At 38.4% G+C, this 17,914-nt stretch overlaps 1 protein-coding gene across 2 annotated transcripts in view; it reads right to left on the reverse strand.

Moving 5' to 3' along the window:
- Nucleotides 1-567: 567 nt before the first annotated feature.
- Nucleotides 568-17,914, reverse strand: part of KCTD15 (potassium channel tetramerization domain containing 15) — a 37,239-nt gene continuing 19,892 nt past the window's right edge. For both annotated transcript variants that reach the window (XM_072422146.1, XM_072422145.1), the window contains exons 3-5: nt 15,528-15,672; nt 9,125-9,430; nt 568-5,580 (exon numbers count right to left, since the gene is read on the reverse strand). In XM_072422146.1, the coding sequence (XP_072278247.1) occupies nt 5,428-5,580; nt 9,125-9,430; nt 15,528-15,672 (604 nt within the window). In that variant the 3' untranslated portion in view covers nt 568-5,427. The remainder of the gene's footprint in view (nt 5,581-9,124; nt 9,431-15,527; nt 15,673-17,914) is intronic.

The raw sequence follows: 17,914 nt of genomic DNA on the forward strand, positions 1-17,914 counted from the left end.
ACACACTGCCCTTAATACAAGCTTAAGTCCAAAAGGAAATCATCACGAAGAGACGTGTCCCGGGTGGAAAATTCCCCTTACTAGGCTATTTTAAAATATTGGTTTTTCCCATCACTTTCTCTGTTGCTGGTCATCAAAGCAAATATGGCGAATCTGCCCAGTGGGGGACACTGCAGTAAAAACTCTGATACTTCTGGACAAAACAAAAAAAATGTAAAGTATATTGTCTATAATTTAGGCTCATTATTAATTTTCCTAGAATTATCCTTTTCCCTGTGATAAATCTATTTTTTTGGCACAGAATCCCCAAATTTTGTATAAGCCTCAGTGCACAATACCTCACCCTACAAATTATTTATAAAATTTGAACACCCAAAACAATTCCATGAATATGACATGGCCAAATGCCAGTAAACTGTGCAAGAAGGAACTCTGCCAGAACAGTTTGGTAATGCCATCCCAGCATACAAGGACATGCTACAACAGGATCATTCACATCTCCCCTTTCACACAGATAATGATTGGCTATGAAAACCAAACCAACAAGAAACTACACGGAAACAAACATTTTTTTTCCTTTCTTTTACTTTTCAGAAATGTTTATGGCATGAATTACTATATTAGAAATATGTATACACAAGTACATGACAATATTTTTTTAAAATAATGTATAATATACAATTCTACATATACTTTATGTACAGATCTGAATTCAGCACCGGACCCATACAGATAAAAAATTGGGGAACAGAAATTTTTTTTTTTAATGTAAAGATGAAGATTACGAAAAGCCAGCGTGAAAAAAAAAAAAAACATGTTCGGTGATAAATGACCCCCCAGATATGTAGTATATTTAACCCATACAGGGATGGAGTTATAACTGCAGGATCCTTCAATATTTATACTGACACATTGTAACCCTCCGCACAGCAGGAGGAATAGAATACAATGCTCTGTATGTACATTAGAGAAATACACATATGTGCACGTGTTGACACCACTGGCGTTCGTGGGGCTCTGGTGTTATATATTAAACAGGGCAGTGTAAGGTGAGGACATATTATGGTTAATGTTGATTATTGGCTTTCTTTTATGGTATTCATTACAGAGGTTTTATCGTGCAAAAGTTATGTTTTGTCACGTAGGAAAATCTCCCTGATAAGAGTACTTTTAAAATAATATAAACACATTCACGATATAGCCCTAAGTTGGTGGACACCTGACCACATGTCGTATATATTTAGACAACCCTCCAAATCAGTGTTTCTTAACCTTTTATTGTTGGGGAACCCCCTTGAAAAAACTTAGGGAACCCCTTCTGTAATGACTCACAGAAAATTAATGTGGTAGGTAATTGAAAGAATTCTTCACATAGTGCTGACCATTGGGAAGAATGTCACCCTTACAGATAGCCAAAAAGATATTGGTGTCACCTAGTCTGACCTTAGAGGTGCAAACTGCTCATTGATTAGGGAACCCCTAGAAACCTCTGGAGGAACCCAGCTTGAGAAACACTGCTCTAAATGATTGAGTTATGAATAAAAAAGGTTATGTTAATATTATAACACGCAAAGACATTGTAGACAATTTGAGTAGTGACTGTGCCCGTGTACAAAGCCAGCTCTAATAAACACCAGTTTGGTGTGGAGGAACCCGAGTGCCCTGCACAGAGCCCTGACCTCACCCCGACTGAACACCTTGGTTTTAACTCAAACACTGATTATTTGGTTAGGGTTTCACACCCAACTTTAGTACCTGACCTAACAAATAGACACAAATTCGCATGCTTCAAAATTTTGGTAAGTATTCCCAGTAGTAAGCAGACTGTTATAGCCACAAACTAGCCCAAATTGATATTAATGGTCAGGTATCCAGAAACATTTGGCCATATAGTGTTTAGGTTTCCAGTAGATATCTCAACCTGTTAACCTCCACCCATAAAAGTTATGGTGGCAGCAATACCGGCTGCTGGTCCTGGAGTCCAGTCCATGGATGTAAATGGTACAGATTTCTCCTCTCACCCAAATAGAAATTTATTGTAGCCATGGTTTTTAAAATACAGTCCATCACATCCTAGCAGATAGACATCTCATCAACATTAAACACTTTGTGATGTTATTGTTCTTAATGCAAGTGATAGGCTTATGTTGGGGCCTGCAGTGTGGCCCTCCCAATGGTAAAAAAAAAACATCAAGTGCTCTAAAAAAATCCACAAGGTTCATCAAATGACTTCTGAATTCTAGACGACTGTGTGCAGACCCGTTAACATGTATTTTCTTACATTAGGGTACACTTCACAGCAAATTAATAACTACAAGTGAAAAAAAGAAATAACATAAAAGAGAGGAAAATATGAAAACATATTAGGTTATATTGGTAATTTTAGTCCTTCATGAAGACTGATATTTTAATGTTTATAATATAATTTATGGCTGTTGGACTGGTGGACTTACAAGGAATGTTTATTAAAAAGCAAAGCAACTTTAAGAATGAGAAAAAGTGGAACCCTCTAAAAGCATGATATGAGGGGTTTCCTTGTCTCCACTGGCCATTAGTTGCCTTCTTGTCTAGCAAAACAATATGGCGACCCAGTGTCTTCAGACACCATGGGCCTGATTTATTAAAGCTCTCCAAGACTTGAGAAGATACAAGTTCATCAGTGAACCAGCAAATCTGAAATTGATCTGGTCCAAGATTGGAAAAATGTGCTGTCAAATAGCAAATTACTTTTGGAAATCTATTCCAGGTTTGCTGGATTATCCAGGTTCACCGATGAAAGTGTATCCTCTCCAGCCTTGGTGAGCTTTCATAAATCAGGTCCCATGTCCAAGACTCCTTAGTAAACTTAGAAAGTGCTAAAAGGGGCAACTTCTAAATGAGGTCTATGTTAGCTTATGTTTAAATAGTCCTGATTCAACAGAACAAGAAAATTGACTGCAACTTACATGTGGCCTGCATTTCACCTTTAAATCGGACATGTACATAATTTTATTCTTGCAGCCATTCCCACATAAACAAAGCCTAGGCACTTGGTCATGTGATCTCCTCTGATCTGAACGTCTGATCCATCACTTTGGTTGAAATCAGGTAACCAAATGCCTAGTCTTTCAAACATGAAACTATTACAATAGGGAATATAGAGCAGCATTTTCTACAAGATACAGATGTATTTTCCTCCTTCCTGGTTCCATTTCAATCAGAACAGCAACTATGACCATACAATACCCTATGAAGAATGCATCCAGGTGTCAAGGAATTACAACCCCCAGCATGCCCCAACAGCTACTGTCACTTTTTACTGGTGGAGGATGAATTGTTGTTACCTACTGTCTGGTGAGTTGCAGAAAAAAACTAAATTCAGCAACAATTTAGCCATAAAAGTAGCCGTTCACCTGTCATTTCAGATGCTAATGGTTCAAATCAGATTTCATAATCATTTCTATGTGTGTTTCGGTGCTAACCAATCCACACCATCATCTGAGCCAAAATAGTTTGGCAAGGTTGTAATGACAGCTGAGAACTTGAGGTTTACATTTCATTAATAGGGGGATTTCTAAAGCCAGAAGTAAACACGAGGTGATAATATGTATAATCACTAATGGTTTTATTTTAGCTTAATGGGAAACTATTTTGAAGGTTTCTTTATTTGTGCACATGAAAGTAATCTTAGCAGGCCTGTTTCTACGTATAGGTTGTACATTGGGGGAGTCATGTTTTCTCATTCGGATTGCGGGCTGCACTTTCTTCTACCTGACTGGAAACAATGCTTTCCCTGTCACCAAGACATGTTCCAGCAGTTGTTGGTCTGGGATTTCACATCTGTGCATGAAATAAAGTTATAGAATTAGGGTACAAGGGCATTTAATATGTGAAAGAATAATAAATATTTGTATTATATTGTTCTGTTCTTTTTAGTAATGATCTTTTTTGCTTTCATTTCAATTTTCTCTTTGATGTATACCTCCTCCCCATACAAGTGACTTTTATTTTCCATTCACTGTATGCACATGATGCAATGCAAATGTATTTCATCAGTGTGAATTACTGTAGCGTGTGGTAGCACAAAGTGTAAGCGCGCCCTATTAATGCCTTTCCCGAAAAACAACCAACAATCACAGCCATTTGCTTGCAGAACTTGCTCAGCTTATGGTTCCGCCAACACCAACCTTTCAGATAACTATTCACATCGAATTCAGGCACTCTCAGAAATTGCAAATTGGACTGTAAATGACTAAGCGATTACTGGAGACTAAGCAATGCATCACCCATAAGTTTGAATAACCATCGGAATTCAGTTACTTGTCACTAGTGTACTGAAAAATCGGATCAAAACAAAAAAAAAAAAAATCCAAAGTTTCATTACTAAATTGTCCTGTGTATTACCAGCTAAAAAGAATATCTCCTGCTTTATACTATCCAATGATGGCACCTGTTCCCTGATTTCCATCCTCATACCATTTCTATTGCAGTGGAGTCCTCATTAGTAAAGCAGAACTTAAGTCAAGATAGCTGTCACAATTAAAGGACCCTGTCAGGGGAATTAAATAGCCTACATGACGTCTATAGGATTTTGTGATATAGGGGTTGGAGAATGGGATCGGTATATGTCAGGGGGCACAAACCTGACACTCTCTGGAGCATCAGCTGCAAAAGCCACTGATGGAGGATGCAGCATTGGAATAGAAGGGAAATGGAGGCTAAATGAGCTGCTGGAAAGGTGAGTACCATACCACTTCACCTGCAGGGAGTCTTTACCATGATTTTTAATTCCCCTGAAAGGGTCTCAATAAACACTAAAGCTGCTTCCGTGACAAATATTGTCAGATTGAGCGATTTCCTTGAACGGAATCCCTTTGACATTAAAAATACAACGTTACAGAATGCATCAAAATACTAAAAACGACCAAAACAGTTAGATTATGGATAGACTAATTGACAAATATTTTAGCGCTCCTCCGTCCAATACTATGTGACGTTTACCCATCCAAAAGACGAATCCTTTTTTTTAATCCATTTTTGCAAAGGCAAAATATAAGATTAATAAGATAATTGCAAGGACTGGTGGACGGATGCATTAAATAGAGGAAAATGTGTTTCATTTCATGTGTCTGTAATAATATTCATTGAATTGGACCCCCTTGGATAATTTGTTCTTCTGGTTCCCGTGGGCAGCGAAGTTCCAGTTTGGAGATCCCAATTCCCCTTTGCAAGACTTTCTGTCTTTACAGCACAGCTGTTGTGTTGAGTCCCTCGTTCCTCGAGAACCCAGCTTCTGTCCATTTTGCAATGTCGTTTTTTTTATAAAATATCACAAACTGGCAACAAAAAGTCTTATTGAGTCTGTTAATACTGTTAAGCAGGTCCTGGAGCTTTTCACATCGAGGACTTTAGAACACTTCATCGGCCACAAAAATACACCAATAATAATCAGTCCAGAGGCTCCTGTTTTATCCTCATTGTGTTCGGCTGCACCCGCCTGTCCTCTCGGCACAATACATATTCACTAAACTGCGAGGAGTCAACCCCACCACCACAAGAGGCAGCCACGTGGAATCCCTTTTGAAACAGTCTTTCAAGAACCTGTGGGATAAAAAACAAGAATGACTTATCTGAAAAAAAACATAGATATATTGGTGAAGAATCTCATATAATATGGTGAAGTTAGGATTCACATTCAACTGGACTTGGAGACATTTTCTGGGTTATCCAAGCCACTGCTTCATAATGTAATGAACTACTACAAGCTTCAATCATAGATCTGCAAACATGTAAATTTAAAATAATAATACAATATACACACCATTTGTATCTCAAATGGCAGCATAACATAGCACCATTTAATCTACACAATCGTACCATCCACACAATACTGGCATTGTGCAATGTTTGCTGAATTAAACCTGGAATTATGACAAATACAAGCATTCTTTCAAATAATTCCTTAAAACCATTTCCAATGTTTGTTATCCATTCTTGAGTCTTTTTCTACAGTTCAACTTTTTACTGAATTAGAGTGGACAAGCAGCTTAAACAGCGCAATGTCTCATCAGCACTTACAAGTTAATTGTATAATCGAAAGCTGGAGTTTCACTACCTTTGCATCACCTAAAAATTGCATAGCGTAAACTTGATTTTACAGGATCTGACCCCCAGATAGACATTAATGACATAAATGCAGCCATGTAACTATTAAAATCCATCAGTAAAATGAAATGATTTATGCAATGATTGGTATTGGTTTTATGCAGTACCTATATAGCAGAGCTTAAAGCGCAACTAACTCAATTACCTTCTGTCGATCCGGCGGCGTCCTGAAATCCTCCTTCGTTCCATCGGACACTAACATCTTCATCAGTCACCTGATCTCGCACTGCGCAGGCGGGAGGTCAGGCGCCAATCTCACTTCGCATAGGTGAGATCGGCATTTATTTCCCCATGTAGCAAAAGGCTCAATTAGGTATGCACAGAAGGAGCAGGCAGAAGCCTCCTTGGATGTATGGCCTGGGTATCCCAGGAGGCTCTGCACTCCTGTTCAGTCTTTACTGCCACGGCAGTAATGACGGGGGTGGGGGGTGGCTTCACCTTTTTTTTTTAAAAAAAAGATTATTTTTACCTTACATAAAAGGATTGTTTATATAAAGTAAAAATGTTGGTGATAGGTCCGCAAAGAGAAGGAAGCTGCAACAAGCCATTAATCAGTTTGTACTACAGTGCTCATGTGCAACAAGGGACATAGTAATAGGAAGGGACAGCAAAGTGATAGGGAGCTTATCATATATATCTCCTTTCACTGTCCACAGGCTGAGGGGTAAAGAAGACCTGTAAGTGTTAGTGAAAGACCTAGTTTCTTGCCCTCACAACACTATGGTGTGTGTAAAATCCCAGACCAGGTGAATAGAAATACAAACTCAGTATTCTCCCCAGAAGTTTTTTAGGCTGGGTGTGAAGAAGTTGTAGGCAGGTGCTGGCCTTTGTATTGTGACCAAAACTTTCAGTAACCACCCAAAAAACAGCCGTGTGGTTACTAAAAAGTGCTGGGTGGTCCAGCATGTAAAATATTTATTAGCTGTTGGCCTGGAATAAAGTTACAAACCTTTCTAATTTTACTAATCTCTGTGTATGTGGCCGCAGTCCCTGATTCAACCTATTTGAATCCAAAACAAAATGGCTGTTGTGTTGCTCACAAATCATTTTTCTATATTTTCCCATTACTATTCTCTAATTTATTGTAACTTGTTTAACTTTATTTAAACTTTCACGGTAATATATTTCTTTTACAGAAAAAAAACCAAAAAACATAAGATACAAGGACAGCACATTTTATGGGAAGGGTCATTTTAGATTTCTCTTCAGGCACTAAAAAGTCTAGGAAAAGCAGCGTCTTTATCCACGATTTTATCCTAACCCCCGAATCTCAGCTTGTCAATGAACAACACACTTGTTATTAGTCTGAGGGCGAGTTTAACAGAAACTGTTCTTTTGAGAGGAAAAAAAAAGTACAGATCAATTTTTTTTCCCTTTAAAGTCCATACCGCAGGCACCATCATTTAATTATGAGCCAGACATAAATTATGCATTTATACATTGTTGCATTCTCTGAAGTGGCGGAACATTGAAAAAATCTTCCCGGGTAGGTGTTTATAAGGGTGTAGGCGCTAGGTCTGTAGCCATTATTCACATGCAGGGAAAAGGAAAGAAAATTCATTCTATCGACCGATCTATTTCTCTATTGAGTGGTCTATCTACAACGTATCTATCTGTCTGACCAAACTATGTGTTATTATCTAATCATAATTTTATCTAACCTCGTATAAGATAAAACACAAATCAGTGCTATCTAAACTCATCGCCAAGGGTCATTAACCTTCAGTATATGTTCCAGTGATTTTCAAGTGGACGTACAAGCTGGTGTAATCCATCAAGATATGTAGCAGCACGAGGGGCCAATAAGGCTTCACTGCTTTGCACATGTGCTGTTCTATGATATTATGTGATATTTTCTTTCCATTCTGCACAATGCGGCAGTTTTCTTAACCAAGCTGTCCTGCAACTGCAAAGATGGTCAAGGTCCGCCAAGCTGTGTCAGGGTCTTACCTGGCTGCATGCCTTGGTAGTCATTCCATTTGAGTGCTAGGGGTGTGGTGCTAGGTACATATCTCTAATGTTCCCCAGTTTGTTTGGGCTATAATGAATTTCTATTGGGGTTTTATCTGGGATATGTTTATTTATCACCCATTGTGTGATACTTCCCCCACCTCCAACTCTTCTGGGAGGGTCCTCTCCTCCTCCTATGTCACTGTCTGTGTCTGTCTGTCATTAAAAAAAAATGCAAAAAATGGCCTTCCCCAAACTGATTCCAAAAGACTGGAAGAGCAGAATCATCTAAAACATCCTTAGTTGACGTAACCGTACAGAACCGTAAATCAAGTTAGACTATTAACCTCCCTGGCGGTCTGAATATGTCAGTATTTTTGAAGTCAAAAGCGTTTTTTTAAGCCGGGTGGGAAAAAAATTGTAGGCATGTGGCAGACCCTGTTTTGTGGCCCAACTCTTGGGATGGTTACTGAAAAGTGCCGGGTGGTGCACCCAGCTTAAAAGGGCTAGGGAGATCATTGCATAACCATAATCTTAGCAGACCATGAGGGAAAACAATGCATATTGAAAACGGGCAGCACTGTGGCTCAGTGGTTAGCACTCTGCAGCATTAGATCCCAGGTTTGAATCTCGCCCAGGACGCTATCTGTATGGAGTTTGCAGGTTCTCCCTTTGATTGCGTGGGCTTCCTCCAGGTACTCCGGTTTTCTCCCACATTCCAAAAACATGCAATTAGGTAAATTGACTTTAGGCTGTATTAAAGAAATATGACTATGGTAGGGACATTGGATTGTGAGCCACTTTGAGGGACAGTTAGTGACATGACTATAGACTTTGTACAGCTCTGTGTAATATGTCGGCACTATAAAATACTGTGTAATAATATTAATAATTTGTTTAGAGGGGGTGCTAAAGTGCAATGATTTTGCTGAACAGCCTAGTTTAGCAGCTCTTAAGTGTCATCGCGGCTTAAATAATCACGCATAATATGATCTAAAAAACATAACAAACAAGAAGAATGTAAGAATACCTGAACGGAGTTTAATCGGCAATAGCCATTTAGTGGAAACCTGATGACATGGGTAGGGTCTTGGTTCCATCCAGCATTTACAGAGTTGCACATAACATCGCCAGTCTCTGGAAAGATCTCCTCTATTAAAGCCTTTTCCCCACTTAGTGCGATCCTCTCGCCAAGGTCTGGAGTCACTCTCACCACGAGACAGTCACAAGGCTGGAAGTGTTTCCGGTGTTCCTTGTCCTGTTTCCATCGTTCAAGTTCCTTCACCATCGGGTGCAGCTGATAGTATTTGGCTTCTTCATACAACAAGTTAAATTCCTGCAGGTACAAAGAACACTCAGGTCATGTACAGCATAATCAACCCAACACATATCTAACAGTGGTAATATGGTGCTTTCCAGGCCCATCAAAAGTCTGGTTATAGGTTCTGAAGTTCAGACAAACGAATGATCTAAAGTGTTTGGTCATCACTATAATGGCTTTTCAGTAACCACATTAAATTGGGTGGTTACTGACCTAATTAAGTTATATTGAAACCTAAAAACGAAAATGCAATATATTTGCACTCAGTCTTTAGATATGGTGGCTGCATATGTTTACTTTTTTTCAGGCCTTTTCTCCTTTTTTATGCCAGTTATAATAAACACAATTCTGGACCCTGGATGGCTGAGCTCACTACTACTACTTTTATCCATAGAGGCAGCCATGATTGCAACACAATTTGGACTTGGGGAATCGGTAAATTAGTTTACAAAAGAAATGTAATTGTTTATGCTTCCAATTCAATACAAAGTAAGTGACAAGGACACTTTGTCACATTTCCTGTACTTCCTGGGAAAATGAATGTAGCCAAAATAACCTAAACACTGGTAAATTGCATTATATAAAATTTGGGGTTTATTTCTTTATGTGAGGCAACCAATCAGATCCAAACTTGCTTTGCATATCAGCTGATAAAACAGAAAGTGATGGTCTGCTTTCTTTGGGGTAACACTGACTGACAGAGCCAATGTCACCCAAGGTGTTGTAATAACCATATACTAGACTATAATAAAGGAGGTTTGTAATAATCATGCAAAGAAAATCTGTTCCTCCTATAACCAAAACCCTGGAGTTGTCAAGGCCATGTCCTTCAGGATGCTGATCACATTTATATCTATTGCAGTGCTATTTGTTGGAGACTATAGAAAATCATTTTGTACAAAATAATCAGATACCTGATGTTGATAAAGAAATGTAATCATTTTCCCCAACCAGACTCCATTTATCAATGCACTAGTATAGTTAGCGTCGTACCTGATTATATTCAGGAGATTCCCATCTGTTTTAGTGCATGGTAGTCTTTTTATGAACCCCATAGGAACAATAGGCAAGGGGCCTTACTGTGTTCAGTGGTGGAGGCAAGCATGGCAGCAGCTGAATCTCAACCCTCAGCAAAGTTTGTAGTAACTGCTGAATTACCATTAAAGTGTATCTAATGCCTAACAATGAACTTTTCTTCTTTGCTCTTTTGATGTTTTTTTACCATTGAAAGTAAAAAATGCCTGTTGGGTCTGCCAGAGATCCAGTGTGGTTCTGCGTGTCAGCCTTGTGGTAGGAAGAAAACAAAAATAAAGGTATATCACTAACACACTTTTTGTGCCAAGGTGACAACACTGCTGCTCCATACATACAGTACATCAATTTTCACCCCACAAAAGTGTATGTTAGTGAGAAAAAGCAAGCTAAATATGAGTGTAAATCTTTCCCTAATTTTCCTGATAAATATCATAAATGACATCCTTTTTGAAGAAAACAAATGATCTTGTTCTTTCTACTTGTCTTAAACTCACTGGGAGAATATCATCACTTCAACATGACCACCAAAATACTCTTTTTCTGTCTTACCCTTACCACCAGGATATGACATCTTCTAACATGATCTTCTTTCTACCTCTCTATATCACACCAACCTACCTACCTACTTACTTTTTAATTAAGATAATCTTGGCTATAAATACCTCCTCTGAAAGGTCATTTGTCGCAAACTTCTTGAATGTTTGAGGACCATGGTTGAGCCTGTGGAAAAATGCTGCAGATCATCATGGGTCTAAAATGGCTCTGAAGCTTATTTGAAGAACAGTTAAACCCATCAAACTCTTTGGCTCCTGACGTGTTTGGCCTCTATAGGCTTCTTCAGGGGTGTGTGTAACAGGGATTTACTATGCAAACAATCATATAACCTGTACTAAGGGATGGATAGATGTTAGGGCTTTCAATGGGTATCCAAATAGGGGAAGGCCATTTTTGACACCCAGGCGTATTTATGACATTTCCCCTACCATGGAAAATTATTATCAATTAACCCCTCTGAAGGGTCATTTGTTTCAAACGTTGAGCCTGCAGAAGAATGCTGCTTCTCATCATGGGTTTGAAATGGCTCAAATGAAGGACCAATGAAACGCGTTGATTTCCAAATTAAAATTTTGACTACTTTAAACATTTCAAAGAATTTACCCTGGGAGCCTAACAAATGGGCTCTCTGGACTAGATACAGGAGCTGCCATGAAATTGAATGTTTCAGAAATGTTCTCTGTCTTTCCTATTAGACCATAGAATATCACACGCTCCAATATGACTCTCAATATAAGTAGAAAATGATCTTCTACCAACCTTCTCTCTACTTTTCTGATCATAAATAGCATCCTCCTCGAAGAAAACTAATTATCTGATCTTTCTAACTTCTTTCTAAAATCTTTAAACTCACTGGTGTCATCTCTCCAACATGACCTCCAAAATACCTAGGTCCTGACATCTCCTTCCGCCTTACCTTTACCACCAGGATAAAACATGATCTTCTCTCTACTTCTCATGTTACATCAACCTACCTATCTACTTTATAATTAAGATAATCTTCTATCAATTCCTATCAATTAACTGCAAAGCAAAATTTCGTAGATAGGTTCTAAACGAGGAAGATGGGATTTGAGGGCCACAGTTTTATACCAAATATCAATATTTTACTTCCTAATCATCAATTACTTAGTGAAACATCCAACGTGACCCTGCAACATAAGTATCATACATATGATATTGGGTATTTCCCCAGTGTTTCCGCCCCTATGGGCTACTTCATGGCAGTTTGTAACAGAGATTTCCCATACAAACACTCTTTTAGACTATATAGGGATGGATAGGTTCTCCACGAGTATCCAAATAGGAGCAGACCTTCTTGACACTCTGGTGTATTCATGACATTTCTTCTATCATAGAAAATCATTATAATTTACCTGTTTTGAAGGGTCATTTGTTACAAACTTCTTGAATGGGAAACATCTGGGACTACGGTTGAGCCTGTGGCAGAATGCTGTAACTCATAGTGGGTCTGAAATGGCTCTAAGGCTCCGAGGGAGGACTTTTAAACCCATGAAACGTGTTGGAATTCTGATTGGAAATTGTGACTTCTTTAATGTATTTGGACTTTAAACATTTTAAAAATATTACCCTGGGAGCTCACAAATGGCCTTCCTGAACCAGGTATAGATTCCTACTATATAGCTGCCTACTAAAGCCAATTCTGACTCATTCACATTTAAAACGTGAAATGTTTCAATGACTATAATCATAAACATAAAAAGATGTTTTTCTTCTAAAATGTATTTTCTGCCTTCTGGAGACTTTATATTACAAGGTCTTATATTATACTCATAGGACCGGCACCTGAGTGAGGCGCAGCTCACCTTTATCTCACACACATATACCTTTGCACCATAATTTCACTTTCACAAACAAGATCTGTAAAATACCATACACTGATATAAAAGTGTCACCAAACCATCAAGTTCCCACATCACATATTTCAACAACATATATTATTTAAGTCTCAGTCCTCAAAGGGCTGAAAAAACAATTAGCAAATGACGTTTTTAAGAATACATAGGTTCTCATTCTTCAAGGCCTGGAAGTTTGAGTGTGACATTTACGTACAATTTCACACCCGTTCTTGAAGTGCTGAGAGACGTACAGACACCCCCCCACCCCTGTTGCCTTTGTGTCAGGCTGGCAGAAATTAACAGGGACCTCAAATTGTTCTACTCTAAATATTCCAAAACTTTTAACAACTTTCACAAGTGCCTCCACGACACCAAACACAATTTTCCCCGAAGGCTCCTTATTCCATTTGATTAAACAAAGGTGAAAACTGATAAATATTCACGAGCCGGTCGTAATGACTGCTTTCGCATAAGACATGGCTCAGGAACCGGGGAGAAATTTGCCTGTGTTTTACACTCTCCAAAGTGTTTGCTAATTAGAAAAACACAAACACTATATTTATCTTCTCCTTACATATATGCATCCTACTCCACTTACAAAGATTTCTTATATAACTTTTAAACTTGCTCAGTGCTATTGCACAAGATACAGTATATTTTATTGTAAACTCATTGTATCAGCTGGCACAAAAGGGTTGGTTTACTAAAGGAATATAGACTGTTCACATAGTAAAGGATACTTCACGTAGCTTATTAAAGCAGAAATAAACCCACATGATTCACCTGTCCCCTTTCCTCACCATCTTTTTTTCTTTCCCTGTGGAAAATCTTTGGCCATCTTGATTGGCCGGGTTGGGATAACTTAACACCTGGCATGTGCAGAGGAAGCTGAGATTGCCGATTATTTTGGCAACCATAGCTGATGCAACTTAGCTTTTTGGCAGACACCTGGTGCAATCAGGTAGGAGGGAATATTGCACAGGGGATATCGCCTGTCTCTGCAGTAATGACCGGCCCAATCATGGATTCTTAAAAGTAGAACTCTGCTGATTTCAACTATCCAAACACATGAAAGGAAAAATCCTGTTCTTTTTTGTATTTTCTGGCACATGATAGGGTATCCTTTGCAAGTTGAGCTATCATCCCATTCACTAGACCAAGAATATGTACGTCAGATGATTCTAATCCGATATGAGCCTTAGGGCTGGTATCGGACAGAGCTTGTCCAATGTCGTTCATGGATCCGTCCTGGCGAACTACTGCAATGGAAGTGAAGGGAGGAAAGTGCAGTGGGAGTGCCGCTCCGTCGTTTTCCACCTCCCCTGTCCATAGAACAGAACTATGTTGTATGTACAGCACTCATTTACTCATCTTTCGTTCTTTTGTTGATGGAAACGATCGTGAAAGATTGTTTCCAAGGACAAAAATCTAATGTGTGTAAGTTGCAATGTGATAATTCACCATGATAAGTGTAAATCTTAAATTGTTGTAGTAATTAACCCCAAGGTGTTTTTCAGCAGTGTTGTAAAAGGAGAATTTCATTTTTATTGGTTTATTGGATCTGTTTGCTTAATCTTTTTTAATGAAAGGTTAGATTTTTATAAAATAGGTGTAATGTATTTTATGTCAATACATGTAGGAACTCTTTAGCTTTCTAATAAACTGTGCATCTGCAGCAACAATCAGTTTGCAAAGCATGCTGGACTTTCCATGCCAAAAAAAACCTAAAGATATTGAAATTGACTAAACTGACCCAAAGATTTAACCTTTTAATCTCAATCCTAAAAACTTAACCAAATACCTGAAACTGACCTCACACCAACACTAAATAGTTTGTATTCACCCAGAAAAAAACCCGGGAAGGCAGCAGCATGCACTTATGACCTTATATACAAAGTATGTAGTAAAGGAATTTAAGTTTTCTCTATGCTTTACCTGTTTGTCTGTCCTTCACCTTAGCACTTCAATACTAATATGTAAAGCTGCTTACAAACATTCACAGCCAAGAAGTGTTACCTACTGAAATGTGTTTAGTTTTATAACATACACGCCCTTGTCAGACAACACAGACAAATTGTGGACATCTTTCCAAATAACACAAGAGTTAAGCAATGCAGCCTGGTCTGGATTACACTTTATTTCATAACACAGAGGGTGCAGAAAGTAATTACAGAAATCACAAACAAGCTTTTTGCTGTGTGGTGCAGTCTCACAGAGCTGCTACATGTAGCTTTTCCTTTAAGCATCCTGAGAGCCCCACAATTGGGGGCTTTATAATGCAAATGGGGTAAAAGTACATTACACTGACTGCCACAACCCAATAAGGACAACAGCTCTTAACTTTAATTCCCAAAGTTTGCATATTAGAGAACCCCCAGGGGCAATCTGGCAGCTTTGTCATTCATACACGTTTGTATTTACTGGATTGTGGACAACAAAACAATTCTCCCATAAACCAAACAACTTAGCTGAAGGATCAATAATCAAATATTAGACGGAAACTTTTCAAATTATAAATCTTTTTTTTGGCATTTGTATAACAAACCCAAAGCTCACTTTCTCTGTATTACAAAAGTTGTCATTTAATAGGGACGTACACATTACAGAGTGATAGAAGCATTTCTGCTCCGGGTATGTCAGTGTGAAATCGTGGTTCTGGTTACCTTAAAATCTTCAGGAAGCAGCAGCTTAGAGGTCCGAAGAAAACTTAAGATATAGCGGAAAATCTCCCCGTCCCGATCAATGAAGTAGTGCTGTTTTAAACTGTCCAACACGATGGGCTCAGTGCCATTAAAAAGACGACTTATTCTGAAAATGAATGAGAAAACATTATTTTTTTGTGTGATTTATGCTCCGCATGAGTTCCGAGTATTTGCATAGCTTGATTGACTATAGAGATGACATTTTTTTTTTCATACTTTATTTACAAATCACAAATATATTTCAAACTGAACTCCAGATGAACACCTAAATGCATACAGTATGAGAGCTGTTTTATTTGCCTGTATTTGTTGTTTTGTCCATGCAGTAATAGGACTACCAGAGCTCTACCACACGGCACAACACCTGGCCTTTCTTTTTCCAAAAATTACCATTATTAAAGAGCAAAAGATCACTTACAATGTAGAAAAATAAAAAGCAAATGGAAAACATGACCAGATCTTTCTATGCTGCCATTAACACTTACACGTCTCGTCCTTTCTACATCCTGTGACAGCCTTTCTCAAATTTTTTACCCCTGAGGAGCCCTTGAAATAGTTTTCAGGTCTTGGGGGGACCTCTACAAAAAGGAGGCCAGTGGAAAAAATACACCTTACATTGGTGGTTAATGGAAAGGGCCACTTAAAAGATTTTTAGTGTCATAGTACTGAATCTGCCAAAGTGGAACTGAACACAAAACTATGAGGTCACATGGGAGGTCAATCAGCCAAAACTCAAGGAACCCCTTCCAACCTCTGGAGGAACCCATGTTGGCAATCACTGGACAGAGAAGCATCAAACTTTTCACCTCTGCTCACTTTTCTATCTCCTTCTATTAGTATGTTCCTTGTCAGCACGTTTGTATGCAGCACACCTGACCGGCTCCCAGTTTGGCCCCTGCAGCCAAACTGAACTCTACTGTACAGGTGATTGCAGAGATTACAGAGTCAGATTCAGGAATATCAAACTATTCATTCAATTTGAACTAACCTAAAACATTTTTGTTTTAGTTATACTTTAATGGATACAATGTTCCATGTATTTCTATAGTTTCTCTCTTGTTGCGTTTGCTATATATTGCATTGTTCTTTCTGCCCTTTATTCTTGTGTGTTTACCATTATTAGCACATGATAGACACACCTCAAAAACAATACATTTTCCCTGAAAGTATCCATAAGCAGGTTTCTCTTGGTTACATTTGACCTACTTATCAGTTAGAGCTCCTGAATGAAACCAAAGAAGCATTGTGTGCAGGTGATCTGAGAACTGGACACAAAGAAGGCATCAGATGTTGCACAGACTTTAGTCTGAAGAGAACCTGCCACCACATGTATAGATTGTCACCTGAAGGGAGTGTAACAAGCTTATTTGCTATGGTAATAAGATTAGGCAAAAAAAAAAATGTTCAAAATAAATGATAAAAAATGCAACAGTGTTTTTGTTCTTGGACCGATGTGAAGCTTTATTGGTGAAAATCTTTATAGGTGGGGACGAGTTCTCTCTCTTAAAAACCAATAGATTGCTAACAAAACAAAACACATGGCACGCATTGTGAATATTATTATTATTATTATTAATAAACAGGATTTATATAGCATCAACATATTACGCAGCGCTGTACATTAAATAGGGGTTGCCAATGACAGACAGATTTAGACAGTGACACAGGAGGAGGAGAGGACCCTGCCCCGAAGAGCTTACAGTCTAGGAGGTGGGGATTCACTGCAACCCAGCTGCATTAAATATGTGGCCCTTTAGTGCGTTCATATGCAATTCAAGATCAATTGGAAAGCATGTAATGTACAGCACTGCATAATATGTTGGCACTATATAAATCCTGTTTATTATTATTAATAATAATAATAATAATAAAGCATGATAATATTAATAATAATAATAATAAAGCATGAATGCATTTTCTTTGTACATGGCAAGAAAGACATTTCTTACATAAGATCCATTGATTGAATTTTATTATTGGATCCACTTTAAGATGACTCACTGATTTTCTGTGCTGAACTGGCAGCATAGTAAAATCAATTCTGATTCACAATGTTGCAAAGCTTCATTATCCAGTCTCACATGTGACAAAATTTCCTGAACATAATGGGTCTGTACTGTGCAAGCTCTGCCCTGCTTTTAATACATGGCCCCCCAATGCGAAGGGGATTATTTATGGGTCAGTTGCTTTTGTCCCAGATGGTCCCAGGCATCCCAGTAGATCAGGAAAAAAAAGGTGGAAATATCTCTAGATAGTGCGATCACTGTAGGCATCTGTGAGGTTATATAGAGCATTGCACAGCCTGGCAGTATTATAGTTTTCTATAAAGTGATAAAATCTCTAGTTTG

This window comes from Pyxicephalus adspersus, chromosome 9 (genome assembly GCF_032062135.1).
Source record: "Pyxicephalus adspersus chromosome 9, UCB_Pads_2.0, whole genome shotgun sequence".
In the NCBI taxonomy this organism is placed as follows: domain Eukaryota; kingdom Metazoa; phylum Chordata; class Amphibia; order Anura; family Pyxicephalidae; genus Pyxicephalus; species Pyxicephalus adspersus.